The 16,492-nt window shown below is 43.7% G+C and overlaps 1 protein-coding gene across 1 annotated transcript; it reads left to right on the forward strand.

Moving 5' to 3' along the window:
- The first annotated feature begins 506 nt into the window (after nt 1–506).
- On the forward strand, nt 507–13,658 carry Sec13 (SEC13 homolog, nuclear pore and COPII coat complex component). Its single transcript, XM_032905908.1, has 9 exons — nt 507–605; nt 3,126–3,170; nt 4,455–4,570; nt 6,004–6,155; nt 6,540–6,673; nt 10,694–10,827; nt 11,157–11,280; nt 11,893–12,039; nt 13,272–13,658. The coding sequence occupies exons 1-9, from the start codon at nt 603–605 to the stop codon at nt 13,383–13,385; spliced, it is 969 nt and encodes a 322-aa protein (XP_032761799.1). The 5' UTR covers nt 507–602; the 3' UTR covers nt 13,386–13,658.
- The last annotated feature ends 2,834 nt before the right edge of the window (nt 13,659–16,492 follow it).

Raw genomic sequence — 16,492 nt, forward strand, 5'->3', positions numbered from 1 at the left:
GCAAGCCAATAGCCAACATTAAATTAAATGGAAAGCAAGACCTAACAAAGCACTAGCCCAGTCTACTTGAGAAATTAACCTCAACAACGGTCATGATGAGCAGGACCCAGAGCTCACAGAAAAGGAGGGTGAAGCTGTAACCACTCGTCATTTCATGTATGCATCTCAGGAACCAGAAAATTTTAGTCTAAATAGAAAACCTGCTAGTTAAAAAAAGAAAGAAAGAAAGAAAGAAAGAAAGAAAGAAAGAAACTGCAAAAAAGAAAGAAAGAAAGAAAGAAAGAAAGAAAGAAAGAAAGAAAGAAAGAAAGAAAAAGAAAGAAAGAAAGAAAGAAACCAAAAAACCTGCTAGTGACTGCTTCGAATTATAAAATCCCTGGATTAGGATCACCACAGCAACCATAGCCCTGCTGTTGGCCAAGATAAGGGCAGAGCTGCAGGAGGGCGGGGCCGAGGCTCCAGAAGACGCGGAACCTTCGTGTGAGTCAGTGTGTTGCTAACCGGAAGCTCCTGGTAGACGGCCTGCCGGCTTCGGTCCGGCGCCGGAAGTGAAGCGTTCTGAGCTGCCACGTCCGAGGCTGTGAGTCGCCGCTGCTGTAGCTATGGTAAGTGATGCGGTCCCTGCGATAGTCGTGGTCTTGGAGCAGACCACCGCTACGACCTCAAGGTTTGCGTGTCCTGCCTCTTTTGGTCTCGGAGCGGGAGCTTAAGGCAAGGCCGCTGGGCCTTCCGGAACTCAGGGGCCCGGGCTGCTGAGTTACCTCCTGCCCATCCCGTGTCTTGTCCTCCAGAATTAGAAAAACAGCCAAAGCTATTATAGGATCTACTGCCTAACTAGCCTTTAGTACGTTCCCACTATCGCACACATCCCCTCCCTGCGCTTAGCCTGCGGAACAGATGCTGCTATCATCAACACTTGCGCTGGACAGTGGCAAGCTAAGATCCAAATTCTTCTAATCATCTTTCTAATCATCGGTCCTGCCACCTACTACCTCAGCAAAGGTGGTGGAGGGATCAGTTGCTTGGACACAGGACTCCAAAGTGTGATGATCCCTTCGGGAAACTGATGGCAGGCCTAGTAGAGTGACTCTAGGGCATCGTCTCGGCTTTTTTACTTTTATTTTTGAACTTACATGGTATCAGTGGTATATCTTCACTCCCCCACCTCCACCCCCGAGACACTAAGTGAATGGAACTCTGAAGTCTTAGACCTTGCTTGGCACAGCGGTGCAAGGAGCTGCCTCCTTCTGTTGGCCTTTGGCTCTTCTGTTGCCAAGTTGGAGACTCATACACAAGTTCATTCTAAGTTTGTACCGGGTGTGATCCTGATGAGCTGAATTGTTTTGAGTGCTGCTTCTTACTGTATTGTAGTAAGCACATAAGTGTCAGGTGTTTCAGAGGACTGCTCCAAGAGCTTTAAAACACATAGCATCCCAAAGTGTGGATCATAGCCCATGGCCGCTGGTTGAGAGTGGCTGAAGGATGCCAACTTTCCAAGGTCCTACAGGCCACCAATATAAAATTCCTTTTCCTCGAGCCAGTCCAGACTGTGGGGATTCTTGAGCACATCACCCACCTTCTAATATTGGTATGCATTGGGGAGCAGGGTGTTGGAAGGTTAGTAGCTAGGTCTGTTGCCAGCAGTGTGGGTTTAGTAAGGATTTGTTTCTCTTCACTGGCACATTAACTTGCTTGGTTTTTCTGTTGACTATAATTGATTGCACCTGGTACCTCTTGATGCTCAGGGGAAAATGTCATTGTCTGCAGGCAGGTGCTATTCCTCTTTCTCTACTCTGTGCAGACACTTTTTAGAGCATTTAGAATTTTCAAGGAAACACGTACTTATTCAATGTGTGGCTTCTTAATGCCTTGTTGCCATACTCTTCCAGGGTCTACCTTTCTGAAGAGTAGCCCAGGCTATTGTAGAATTCTTGATCCACTCTCTTGATCTTCCAGAGTATTAAAGACCTGCAACACCACACCTGCCTTGAGGAGTCAGGCTTTGTAACTGCCAAGTTTGCACTGAAAAAGATGACTTGTTGAAAATGTGAGAACTGTCGATCTCCAGTGGAAGTTACCTTTTCAGTCTACTTTTCTCTCCCCAAGAATTTAATAGTGACTGAGCCAAGGGGGGAAAAATGTATATCTTTGCTCATTTATTAATTTAGTAGATAGCTACTGAGTCCCTCTGTCTGTAAAACATTGTGCTAAATAACTTAGATCTAAAGCTGAGGTATGTGATGGTGCCTTCCTTTAATCCCAGCACTCAATAAGATAAAAGCAGATAAATCTCAGAGTTTGAGGGCAGCCTGGTCTATGTAGTGAGTTCTAGGTCAGCTAGACCTCTGTACTAAGACAGACAGACAGAATGTGTCAAAGCTACAGATAGTTTCAGGGAGCTTACCTTCTCCAGCAGAGAAGTAGCATAAAGTACTATAGCTGTCCATGGCTGTTGTGTATGTAAGAGTCTAGCTAGACAGGCCTTTCACAGTTTATAGTAGGTCAGAGAGTAGCCTCAGAAGAAACTAAAGTCAAATCTTGGTCTTGAATTATAACCTGTCTGGGCCATCAGAATCACTTGTGATGCAGAAAGGGAATGTGAACTCTGTTCTTGCTTGGTCCCACTGACCTCAAGGTCTAAGACTACCTTTGCCCATGGGATCCCTTCCTGCTTGGATTATATCTTCTTTCTGAGCAACAAGGTTCTCATCCCTTAAGGTAGCTGTGTATCCCTTTTATCTTGGACTCCTCCTACCCACGTAAACCACAGTATGGCTGATCTGGCTACTGGCAGGTTGTACACATGAGCTCCTCTGAGGCAAGAACTGCCACTCCACACTGTGCAGTCCTTCACACAGTGCTCAATACAAGAAGGTCTGTAGTAAAAATGCACATATGTAATCCTGGCATTTGGGAGGCTGAGGCAGAAGGATACTGAGTTCAACGCCAGACTGAACTACATAATGAGAGCAAGTCACATGAGAAAGAAAGAGTTTATAGAATGAGCATGCCAGTGAATGAATGAGTGAATGAATGCCCATAAGAATTTCAGAAACAATTGGTTCTTTAATGAGATGATTGTTGTGGCTACTATCACTGAATTCACAGAATGTCTTTGGTTCTAGGTGTCAGTAATTAACACTGTGGATACCTCTCATGAGGACATGATTGTAAGTATCCATTCAGCCCTTTTCCCGGGCCTGGACATGGGCATTCCCCTCAGTGAGCATTTTGACTATATTAGCTCCCAGCAGGCCATAACCTCTGGGGGTTAATCATTTTCCTACATGACCTCTGAGTTGGCAGTGTTTACAGTGGCCTATCTTTGCTGTGAGAACCTGGCTCTGTTGTACAGTTCAGGCCCTTCAGTCTTTGGCCAGTACAGTGCCTGCTCTTAAGAGTAAGGCTGCAGAGGTTTGACAACCATCTTCCCATTTGTCTTTCTCCTAAGGCTATTTCTTAGCTCTACTGAAAGGGACTTAGGGAGAGCAGGAAGTCTAACAGCCACAGTAAAAGTGTAGGGCAGAAGCCAGTACACTTCTGTCCCAGAGAGTAGCCCATACCAGGCCCTTGGGCCTCTCAGGGCGTTTCTTGATAGGCCAACACAGGGCACAGTGTAGAACTGCTAGGGAAGGTCCAGAGGTTGAAGTCCCTAACTGAGAAACTCAGCCTGCTTCCTGGAGCCAAACAATGCAGGCAACCTTTGAGCAGGGCCCAGGCTTAGTGGCCTCAGTCTTTCCTGTTAAGTCCCTGACCTCCACACTTAACCACTGGCACTTGGTTTGGGGGTTCTGATACCAAACTGTGCATCTTGTTGGTTTTGGTGGTGAGTAGTCTAGCTGTGAGGCCACCTGGCTGGAGCTGGCATGGACCCAAGAGCAAGAAGATCCAGTCTCAGCACCTCTGCCAGTGACCCACCTTGGTTTCCTCCTGGGGATCACATGAGGCAGTATAGTAGTTAGAGACATCTCTATGCTCTCTAAACTTGTCATCAGACCCTAAGTACTTTCCATTCAGTACCTTGTTATGCCTTCAAGGACCCGTGAAGCTCCTTAGTCCTTCTTAAGATATGGAAACTGAAGGTTAAATAAATAAGCTAATTTTTCAAAGCTTGTACAGCAGATAAGCTAAGGACATAGAATTTCCTTTTTAGATACTTCCTTACCAGTATGACAGCACTCTGCTGAAAAGGGTTTTTAAATGGACCTACAAGCCTACTTACCAGGAGAGCAAAGCCTGACCCAGTAGAAAGATGGCCTTCCAGAAGAATCCTTTTTCTTGAGTAGAAAGGTGACAAAGAAATGTTAAGGTCCATGCATCACTTTTGGTTGAAAGTTTCTAGCTGCTGCAGGTGGCAGCTGGCTATTCCTGAAATCTGACTTGAGTCTGTAGGGGCCTGGCGTGGGGGTTATGCACCTGTCCTGCAGGCTTCCCTAGCTGTCCTTCCCTTGCAGCATGATGCGCAGATGGACTATTATGGCACCCGCCTAGCAACCTGCTCCTCAGATAGGTCTGTCAAAATTTTTGATGTGCGAAATGGAGGGCAGATCCTCATCGCAGACCTCAGAGGGTAAGTGTAAACAAGCATGGAGAAGGTCATGGGATAGCTAGATTCTCAGGCCTGGGAGGAAGGATGAAAGCACAAATTCAGAGCAATCCCAGAGTACATTAACCAGTGAGGATGCTTAAAGCCCAGATGCCTCTGCCCTTAGCAGAGGTGTAGATAAGGGCACAGAGACATTCAAGTATGATCCTCAGTTCTACCACCAGGAGGCCTGGCCCTCCTCTGCTTAACCCCAGCTGGGGTAATCCTGACTATCCAGGGCCCATCAATATATCTTTGATGTGGGCAACCACTGTCATGTTCAGAATTAATGAACACTATAGTACCAACCTGCACACATTTAGGCATTTCACCTGAAGTGTCATTTAGGAAGTATGATCGTGAGATGAACTTGGGACACATGTACAGGCTCATATGTGGCAGTCAAAAGACAACTTTGTGGAGTTTTCTCCTTCTACCTTTCCATGGGTTCAGGGGATTGAACTCAGGCTTACACAGCAGGTGCTTTTACCCACTAGGCCATCTCGCTAGGCCCATAAGACAAATTTTATACATCTTGTTCTGTTTGCTCATGGCAGATAGATGGCCAAGGATTATTTAAAAGATGTTTGCTTTCTCCCCCACTAGCCCTTGGGGTCTTGGCTCATTTTCATGATCACATCTCTTTGAGACATAGTGTGGATTCCTTACCTGGGTACCTGGGTCTGCTAGAGTTCTGTGAACTGGGTCACAAGTTTGGCAAACTAGGACAGGGAAAACAATCACATTTATTTACATGACTCTGAATTTACCATTTTTTCTATTTTGGATGTAGACTGGAAACTCCTACTTGTCACTCACTTTGTCACCAAGAAAAATCAGACATATTTTCATCTTACATGGAGCTGTCTAAGAATATCATTTGTGCTCATTATGACTTTGAAATTACAGATTGTGGGCTGGAGAGATGGCTCAGTGGTTAAGAGCACTGACTGCTCTTCCAGAGGTCATGAGTTCAATTCCCAGCAACCACATGGTGGCTCACAACCATCTGTAATGAGATCTGGTGCCCTCTTCTGGCCTACAGTCACATATGCAGGCAGAATGCTGTACATAAAACAAATAAATAAATCTTTAAAAAAAAAAAGAAATTACAGATTGTTAGACCTCCCACTTGCTACTTGGTTTTGACAGAGATAATTTAATGTCTTAGTAAGTCATTTCAAGATGCAGAGTTCTCATTCTAAACATAGTAGAACACAAACCAAATTTAAGTGTGGTGGCACATTCTTTTGTCCTAGCATTTGGGAGGGTTACAAGCTCAATGCTAACCTGACCTACAGCATGAGACCCTGCCTCAAAAACTTAAGATAGTGGGAATATTGTGTTGTCTCTCCAAAGGGAACTGGTACTTTGGGTCCCCTGAACCTCTGAGTAGCCTTTAACACCCTCCCTTACAGACATGAGGGGCCAGTGTGGCAGGTGGCCTGGGCTCACCCCATGTATGGCAATATCCTGGCTTCCTGTTCCTATGACCGGAAAGTCATTATCTGGAAGGAAGAAAACGGCACTTGGGAAAAGACCCATGAGCACTCAGGACATGACTCCTCAGGTATGTAGAGTTGGCAGGTGAGTAGGAAGGTCTTGTGGGTGAGAAAAGCCCTAGTTCTGGTCACATCCCAGACCCTTCTCTTGCTGCTGTCCACCCTTTAGACATTTGTTAGCTTTTTCACTAGTCTATCCCCAGCAGAGGTCAGTCGCCAAGACCTAAAGCCAATCCAGAGAAAGAGGTTTCTAAGTACAGTGTGGCTTTCTAAGGCTCAGCCTAGAATCTCTTCCTTGCTTTGTGAAGACAGACTTAGGAAATACTGTTAGGAGTTAATTTGTCATTTGGCCAAATGTCAACTGGCTGCTGGCAGTCCCTGTGGTTTTTCTAAGAATGTGGCAGAATAGTAGATATAGAATGAAGTCTTCTCACTGTACCTCCTTTCCACAGTGAACTCTGTTTGCTGGGCCCCTCATGACTATGGCCTGATCCTGGCCTGTGGGAGTTCAGATGGTGCCATCTCGCTGCTGACTTATACAGGGGAAGGCCAGTGGGAAGTGAAGAAGATTAACAATGCTCACACGGTGAGTCCAGCCCCAGCCTTTTGCATGGAAGAGAGAGCAGCAGTTGCTGTACTAAAGTCTTCTGTGCTCCTAGGAGAAAGAGTGGGTATGGCTGGGAAAGGTCATAGGTTAAACTTGCTAGAGCCACTTTATTATGAGGGACAATAGCCACACCAGCCTTCTCAACCTAAGGCAGAAGTAGCACTGGTTTCTCCTAGTAAGACCCAGGTTGGGGACAGAAGCACTGGGGGCACTTTGACCAGCCACCTTACTACAGAAGCCTGAGGCTGACAAGCATTATGGGTCCCCAGAACCAGTGAGTTTTGAACAATGGCCTAGAGATCTAACTCCCGGTGCTTTCTGATCCTTGGACCTTAAGTATGAAATAAGCCAGAAAGCATTGTGGGAAGTGGAAACTCACATTTCTTGAGCCTCTGAGTGTCCTGTAATTCTCAAAAACACTTTCATATGAAAAAACAAATGGATGGGCATGGTGGCACACTCCTTTAATTTTCAACACTTGGAAGGCAGAGGCAAGTAGATCTCTGTAAGTTTGAAGCCAGCCTGGTTTACAGAACAAGTTTTAAGACACAGAGAAGCCATATCTAGAAAAACCATTAGAAAGAAACAAACGAATGAACAAACTAGCAAGTATTCACTTTCAGAGTTTGCCTGTCATAGCATGTGTCAGTTAGTGATTTGACACAAACCCTGTCTGATAATGGGCATTTTCAGTCTCTATTAGTAAATGTTGCTATGAATGTTTATGGGGTTTTTTTGTATCTGTCCCTAATTCCCTACCCTTAAGTATATATTCTATGAAACAGTTGGGTCATCTGGCATTTCATGTTTACCTTTTTGCATTTTCTATTAGTGTATATTCACTGTATCAAATTACAAGTTTGGACATTTTCATACATGTATATCCTGTAGTTAGATCATATTCACCTGTTACCCTCTCATCTCCTCCTCCAGATAGTTCACTTCCTCTTCCCAAATAGTCTCTTGTCAATATTACTGTCTTGGTTTTTTATGTCTCTATTCTGTATGTGAGAGAAAATGCGATAGTTGCCTAAGTCAGGCTTATTTTACTTAACATGTTGATCTCCCATTCAGTCTATTATCCTGCAAGTGAAATGTTTTCATTCTTCCATGGCAGAATAGAAACTCCATTGTATATCTAGGCAGTTTTCTTTGATGGTGTACACAGGACTCCAGTTCATAGCTGCTTTGAATAGTAGTAAATGTTGAATTATCCCCGGGCTATGCTAAGAGTCCTTCGGGTATATATACATCCAGGAATGGTATTGCAGGATCCTATAGAGTTCTTTTCTATAGTAGCTGCACTAACTTACATACAACCTCACCACCCTTATCACTGCTCCCAGCACTCTGTAAGCACTCTTTCTCCCACCTCATCCACCTCAGAGTGTGCAGCTCTTTTCTTGATGGCTCCTTTGCCTAGTAGAGAGAGGTAGAGTCAGTGTGTTATTATTTATATTTCTTGGGTAACTAGACGTTGTTTCGTGTATTGTTGGCATTTATACTAGTTGATTTTAGTGTGGGTGTGTATACACATAAATGAGTACAGTGCCTTTGGAGGCCACAGTCATTGGTTCCCTTGAAACTAGACTTGTGTTCTGTTTGGATGTAGGATCTCGGTGTTGTTAAGTTTCCTCTTTGTACTGCTTTTGCTATTTTTTTCCCCTCAATGTACTACTATACATTGTATGCTTTTGGCATGTTTACATTTATTTAAGAAATTTTCTCAAGCTGAGCAGTTGCAGCTCACACCTTTAATTCCAGCATTTGGGAGGCAGAGGCAAGCAGATCTCCAAGTTTGAAGCCAGCCTGGTCCATAGAACAAGTTCTGAGACAGCCAGGACTCCCCAAAGAAACCCTGTCTCCAAACAAACAAAAAACAAAGAAAGAAATTTTATTTCCCACTTAATTTTTTTAGTAACTTATTGTTCAGAACTCTTTATAGTATCTATATTGGTAATTTTTCTCCTTGCTATGGCAAAATCTCTGACAAAAGCAACTCAAGAAAGGAAAGGCTTATTTTGACGGTAGCCTGTCAACTGGTGAAGCAATTTGTCACACGGCATCAGCAGTCAGGAAATGGGGGGATGGGAGTGGGATAGTGTTCAGCTCACTTTCTCTTTTTTATGTAGTCCAGGATCCTAAGCCCTTGGGACTGTACTGCTTCTATTTACTTGAGTGTTTTGGAAATGTCCTTGTAGACATCCCCAGTTGTTTGTTTCCAAGGTGAATCTAAATCAAGTCGATGTTGAAAATTAGCCATCATAGTCTCCATGTGTAATTTCTGCAGTTTCTCTTACTGTTGATTTCCAGTCTTGGTCCACTTTTTTCAGAAATAAGAATTTCAGACTTTTGAATTTGCTAACACTATGTATCTGAGGCCCTCTCTTCCTTTAATAATATTTGTCTTATAGCTGTATGCTCTTAAACTCAGTGCATGCATATTGAGTTATTATCTTCATATCAATTGATCATGTGACCTTTGTATCTTACTGTTTTGTCTGCAAAACAATAAATCTTTGTTAAGTCTGTTTTGTCCAGTACTATTATTGCCTGGTTTCAATTCTGTTGATTGATTTCTTAGCCTTTCACTTTTAATATTTGTCTCTTGCTGCTAAGGTGAGTTACATCAAGCATATTATTGGTTCTTGTTCAAAGTCCATTTGTGTGTAGGAGGAATATGCATGTATACAAGTTCATACTCATGTGGAGGCAGATCAGTGATGTCTGTCACTATGCACCTTATTGGATGAGACAGTTTCTTACTGAACCGGAAGCTCACTAATTTGGATGACTATCTGGCTAGTGAGCTTCAGGAGTCCTCCTATCTCTGCCCTACTAGTGCAAAACTGAGCAAGTGCATATCACTATGCCTGGTTGGTTGGTTTTTGTTGTTTTTCAAAGGGTTTTCTCTGTGAAGCCCTGGAACTCGATTTGTAGACCAAAATGGTCTCAACTCAGGAGATCCACCTGCTTCTGCCTCCTGAGTGTGAGGATTAAAGGCTTACACCACCACACCAGGCTCATGTCTGTTTTTTAATGTGTTCTAAGAGTCCAAATCCAGGTTTTCATTCCTTTGCAACAAGTACTGAACCATCTCCTCAGGCCCAGTCTGTGTCTTAATCGGTAAATTAATATTATTTACATTGGGAAACTGAGGTAGAAAGGAGGAAAGCTCAAGTGTAAACCAACCCAACCCAGCTACATAGCTAGATCTTGTCACCAAGAAGAAAAAGTAAACCACAATCAGAGTTGCCATGAAAAGTCATCTAGTTTAAGCCCCGTTTAATGTGCCTTTTCAACCTTCTCTTTGTGGCTTGATGACTCACTGTGTTAATGTTTCTTTGCTGTTACTCATTTGCATGTCTTATTTCTAGTGGTATTTAAAGTTCTATGTGCTCTGAGAGTGATCTTTCTTCCTCCCTCTGGTATAGGACTCTCTACCATTTACAAAGCTAGTTTTGAGGCCAAGTCTCCTTATGCTCTTATAAGCTCTTCATTTCTCTCATGATTCTGCACTATTCTCCTGTTATTTTCTTTCAGGACTTGAAACATAGCACTCTATGCCTTTCTGGCCCTTAAGATTTTTTACTGAGTAGTCTGTTGGTCTAATAATTTGCCTTTAAGGCTAACCCCTACTGTGTATGTGTTGTGTGTACTTGTTAGTAGTATGGGTGTGCATAGGTGTATATATATATGCCCAAGGTTGGCAATGTCTTTCTCTTGTTGCTCTTCACATTTTGAGATGGGATCTCTTACTGAATCTGGAGTACATGGATTTGGCTAGGTTGGTTGGCCAGTGGCCTTAAGGAATCTAACTGTCCCATGTCCCCTTATCCTGCCTTCCATGCTAGTATTACATCAGTGCCTGATTCTTACTCATCACATTATCTGTGTGCTGTAATCAAAGTCCTGACAACAAGAGGGAAATCACCAGGAATGAATGGGGAAAAAAAATTTATTGCTATGCATAGCCTCACCAAAGGTTCCCCTCTGCAGATTGGCTGTAATGCTGTCAGTTGGGCCCCAGCTGTTGTGCCTGGAAGCCTTATAGACCAACCATCCGGACAGAAACCCAATTACATCAAGAAGTTTGCATCAGGTGGCTGTGACAATCTCATCAAGTTGTGGAGGTCAGTGAGTTTTGTGGACATTTCTTCAAAGGGACACTTCTTTTCTGCCTGTCATTGCTCAGCTACAGTGTACAAGAAGCAAGATCACCTTTCTTTCTCTCTATCAATAACCATCTGTTTTCAAGTCTGTTAGGACTTCTTTTTCTAAGCATTTTAGTATTCCCCAAACTTTGGAGCTATGGATGAAAGGGCATTTACTGGAGACCTTATGTGCAGCTTAGAATTCTACCCATTGGACTCATTGATGAAACTCGAAAGCTGAACCCTTTACCCAAGTTGGGAATATCTGCCTGCTAGCCACTGTATTCTTGCTCTGGTTTCCTCTGCAGGGAAGAGGAGGATGGCCAGTGGAAGGAGGAGCAAAAGCTAGAGGCACACAGTGACTGGGTTCGAGACGTTGCCTGGGCCCCCTCCATTGGCTTGCCCACCAGCACCATTGCCAGCTGCTCTCAGGTCAGCCCCACACCATGAGAACATCCCGTTTCAGCCTTGAGTGAGTTCCTTTCAGTCTGCCTAGAGTGAAAGATACATAGCAGGCATCTTTTAGACCTGGGCAGAGAACAGAAGGACCGTGTAGGACCAGTGTACGTGAGTCTGATGTAGCTTAAGAACTAGTGCCAAGCTTAGAGCCAAGTTTCGGTTCTTCCTGACCCTTACGAAGGAGAGGAATGGAGGTGCCCAGACTTAGTGCCTTGGGTCCACCCTTCCCTTATTTCCTGTCATCACAGGGATGACAAATAAGAGGCAAGGTCTTCAGGTCCATTAGTATTTTATTGGACATTCTTGTTTGCTCCATCTCTGAGTATGGTTTGTAAGATGGTTGACCGTGTTCACGTGAGAAACACTAGCCAGCCAGGAAGAAAAACAGAATATGTATAGCAGTACCCTGGATTCATCTCTGAAACCACAGAGTCCAGACCCCGGCCTATTTGTGCGATGTGTTCAGGGTGAAAGGATCTGAAACAGACTCTTTAGTGTGGCTGCTCTCCTTCTCTGCCAGTACAGATACCTGCCCCCTGGGGAGAATGCTTGTACCCCCATCTCCTGATGTGTTTCTTTCCCTAGGATGGGCGAGTGTTTATTTGGACTTGTGATGACGCCTCAGGCAATATGTGGTCACCTAAACTCCTACACAAGTTCAATGATGTCGTGTGGCACGTGAGCTGGTCCATCACAGCAAATATCCTGGCTGTGTCAGGTGGAGACAATAAGGTATACCCCATTTCCAGGGGGGCAAGCATATAAGGCCCTAATGGTTTTTCACCTCCTGGCCATGTACAGTAACTGGTTCCATCATAGAGGTAGATCTGAATCATATCTCAGTCTCTTCAACCCTCTGAGGTACTGTGTCCTGTATGACACAGAAAAGAACTTGGTTGCATAGCTGCAGTATAGCCTGACCTGCAAGGAGAGCCTGGGGCTCTTTCCTAAGCATCAGGAGAGTTCCAGGAACTTTTACCACCTTCTATGTCTCCACCTCCTGCTTCTGCTATGAGCCAAGTGGCCACTGGAAAGACCAACAAAGGGCAGAAAAAGGAGACTAAGGAACACCTCCATATTTTCTCGAAAATATGGTAAATTAGACTTTAAGTATTATGTGTTGACACCGTGCAACTGATCTTCAGAACTCTTAAGCTTGTAAAAAAAACTCGGTGCCTATTAACTAGCTTCCTTCACTTACCCACTCTACTTTCTGGCTGGCTTATCTCATTTACCATTATGGCTTCCCTTTTTTAAGCTAACATGTAAGCAACATTGTCCATTGCTAAGAGATGAGTACAAACATTTCTTCACATCCTCTGCAGGTAGTCTTTTCTGCTCTGCAGTAATTCCAGGACAGACTTGCAGGCCCCATCTCAAAAGATAGTTATCCTCCTTTATTTCTTTGTACCAGAGTCAGGACCTGATAATTTAAGTTTGCATTCTTGTTTTTTTTGTTTCCCGGAGCTGGGGACCGAACCCAGGGCCTTGCGTTTGCTAGGCAAGCGCTCTACCACTGAGCTAAATCCCCAACCCCTTAAGTTTGCATTCTTGAACAGCCTGCCTTCTCAGGCCATTTCTCACCCTATGTATGAAGTAAGGATCCGACTTCTGTTAACAGGTACAGGTGAGCTGCACAAGACATATGCCCTTCTGAGGAGCCACAGGCAGGGACAGACCTTTTTAGCTGTTTGCTCTGCAATGGTCCTGCATCTAATAGTTGTGTCCTATCTAATTTGTGCTTTTAACACTTGGTGACAAAGATGGCCTAACCTGGCCTGCTCTCAGCCACATACTTCCTCTCTCACTGTCAACTCTAGTTAATGCATTCCCTGTGGGTGCATTTTGAGCAAGTGTAGTGGAGGTAAATGCTTTTTCCCTTGGCCTCTGTGTTTGTACTGAGGATGAGGCTAAAGAGCAGCAGAACAGGCACAGACCCGTAACTTTTGTGTGCTAACTTGCAGGTGACCCTGTGGAAAGAGTCGGTGGATGGACAGTGGGTGTGCATCAGTGATGTCAACAAGGGCCAGGGTTCTGTGTCAGCCTCCATCACAGAGGGCCAACAGAATGAGCAATGACAACACAGGCAGCCTGGTCTTCCTGTTACCTATTCTGGAACAACCTCCAAACAACTGGGAAGAGTCATCCCATTGCTACCAAGGAGTGCCCACACATTCAGCACTGGGTGTTCACCTGCCTTACTGGGATTCCATGTGTTCAGTAATTTAATGTCAATCTGAAAGTATTCATGTAAGGAACAAATGACTATTATTTTTAAATATTTTTGGCCATTTTTAACTATCTTTTGGTTCAGGCTGTTTCCAAGGTAATAAAATCATATTGCATAGAAACTTTACTGTCATCCCACAATCTGCCCAAATTGTGCTACAGGCACCACCCAGTATGATAACAGCAGCTCCTCCTGCAAATGGGCAATAGCCCCCTTCTGGGTATACCTACTCCATGGGATTTGGATTGATGACTTCTGCCCTAAACAATGAGATGCTAACAAATGTATACAGGTGACCAACCAGATGCCAGGCAAGGAATTTAACCCAGCCCTGGGCATTCTAACAGTACTATGATGGGAAGCCAAAGTTCTGATGCTAACTGACCTTGAGCCATGTACCACCTCCCAGCAGAGGTCTTTGGAACCCTCACCTAAACTAGCAGTCACAAAAACATCACCACCTACTGAAGCCTGCTGTTTTAGTAGAACTTCATGCTATATTTCAGGTAAGCAATCTGGCAGAAGAGATAGAGGACTTAGCCACTTAGTAAAGAGAAAGCCAGGATTAGAGTTCTAGCCCACTTCACCCCAAACTTTAGTCTTACCTGCTGCAGAACCAGAGGGAGGGATTTATTATTTCTCAGCCACCAAAACCCTCAAGTAAATACCAAGGCAGTCACCTCAGGAGAACCCCAAAGCCTCCCTGTTGTACTCAGTCCACCTATCACTTTTCATAAAGCAAACTTCTTGTTTTGCCATAACATGTTAAGAATTAACTGATGGAACTGCCAGGACCTTCCCACAGTCTCCTAAGTCTGCCAGAAATTACATGAAAACCACAACTTCCTTTCTTCCATGATGTGCATGAGAAAAAGAAGGCTGGAAGGACCTTGCTACTGCTGCTCAGCTCACAGAGAATGCACGGAAGTCTGTCAGCCTAAGGACAGGCCTGGCTTGCTATACTGCTAGCTGCTTTCAACAGAGAGTGATACAATGCATCACACAGCAATAAGGGACTCTTTGTAGTTGTGCCTCTCAGGACACAAAGGCATTTGGGACTGCCACAAATTCAAGTCCAGCCTTGTCAGAAATTGTGATTTCTAGGGCAGACAGAGCTACATATTGCCATCCTGTCTCAAACACCATACCAGTACACCTTCAATTAACTTTTAAGGTTTGCTTTTTTTTGTTTTGAGACAAGGTCTCTATAGTTCTGGCTGTCCTGGAACTGAATGAACATGTAGATAAGGATGGCCTTGAACTTAGCCTTCCTCTCCTGGGGGGTGCTAGGATTAAAGGCATGTACCACCACACCCAACTTCAGGTTTGTTCTGGAAGCCGAACAGCCTTGACAAAAGCCAAAGTAATCTGTAATAGTTCATAGTATGAGAAAGCCTAACACTCATTAGAGCAGTGGTTCTATAAACCTTAATGCTTCAGCCCTTTAGTACAGTTCCCCATGTTGTGACCCCTAACCATAAAATGATTTTGTAGTACTTCATAACTAGTTTTGCTACTGTTATGAAAAACAAATCTGATATGTGACCCCCCCACCCCAAGGGATCATTCCCTACAGGTTGAGAATATAAAAAAGAATGCAGCCTCAAACCCCAAAATATCCTGCTTCCAGGTGTCAGACGTGGTGTACAAGGAGGACGACAATATGGCTCAACTAAGAGTGGAAAATATATACACAGGCTTGGCTCAGTGGTAAAGTGCTTCCCTAGCATTTGTGAGGACTTGGGTTGCATACTCAGATACAGGTAAAAAGGTGGGGTGAGGAGTGTATATAAGGCAAAACTATGAGTTCCAGGCTAGCCTAGAATACAGAAAGCAATACTATTTAAAAAATCAGACCACAGAATTAGCAACTAAGGACTTCAAAAATAGCTATTATATTTTCAAGATTTAAAAGAAGGTGAACATAACGAGAAAAATGCCTTAAAAACTCAGCAAGTGTAATTTCTAGAATATACCCTGGTTGAGAGTACACAGATTATAGACAAAACAGTTAGAAAGATGTATAGCTTTTAACTTATCAGAAGGAACCAAACAACAGTACAAGAAAAGGAGGTCTCTGAGAATGGTGTGACCTGTGAGGAATACCACATGGTGCAGCCTGGGTATAGATGGGGAGGAGGCAAGAAAAAGTACAGGGGAGGAAATCAGAAGACAGCCAAATCATTTTCCATACTTACAATTAAAACCCTAATGCTTCACAACAATTGGGTACATTGAGTGTTACAGCAGCAGTTAGAGACATACTAAATTCACAAGCACACATAAAGAACAGCCAACTTTTCATCAGATCACACAAAGCAAAAAATGCCTCTGATTTTCTAGAATTCCATATCTGCTAAAAGAAAAGTATCTTCAAAATAAAATAAAGATGTTAGCTTTCCATTGCTATAATAAATGCCTTAAATAAAAAGAATTACTTTATCTCACAGTTCTCAGAGTCCATGTTTTGTCCAGTCTATTCCTTTGGCTATGGTTTATTACATCATGTTGAGCACCTGTGTCTAAGGAAAAGGCCTGTTCACCTCATGGCAAGGAGAAACAATAGAAGGGGCCCCCAATATCTTCTTTAAGAGTATATCACCTCACTTAGGACTATAGGCTGACAGGCCTCTAGTGAACATTAACGATATGAATGTTCTAGCTTGGTATGGTGGCACTTACTGTAATCTCAGCATTCAGGAGACAGAAATAGGAGGGTCAACGCCATTTCATAGCAATTTTAAGAACAGGAAGATACTGTCTTATTAAGAGAGTAGACAGAACCTACTTAAAAACCTGGAAATAGAGACAGGAATATCCTGAGGACATGCTAAGCAGCCAGTTTAGCCAAACTGGCAAGCTACAGGTTCAGTGTCAAAAATAAGGTGGAAGGCTACAGAGAACTCAGTGGTTAAGAGCATACATTGCTCTGGCAGAGGACCTGAGTCCTCTTCC

This window comes from Rattus rattus, chromosome 6 (assembly GCF_011064425.1).
Source record: "Rattus rattus isolate New Zealand chromosome 6, Rrattus_CSIRO_v1, whole genome shotgun sequence".
Classification (NCBI taxonomy): domain Eukaryota; kingdom Metazoa; phylum Chordata; class Mammalia; order Rodentia; family Muridae; genus Rattus; species Rattus rattus.

Bases quoted from the DNA above. Each gene is read 5' to 3' on its own strand.
- Sec13 (XM_032905908.1), top strand. The intron at 3,171-4,454 runs GTAAGTATCCAT...CTTCCCTTGCAG, and splicing joins CCTCTCATGAGGACATGATT to CATGATGCGCAGATGGACTA. The intron at 4,571-6,003 runs GTAAGTGTAAAC...CCTCCCTTACAG, and splicing joins CTCATCGCAGACCTCAGAGG to ACATGAGGGGCCAGTGTGGC.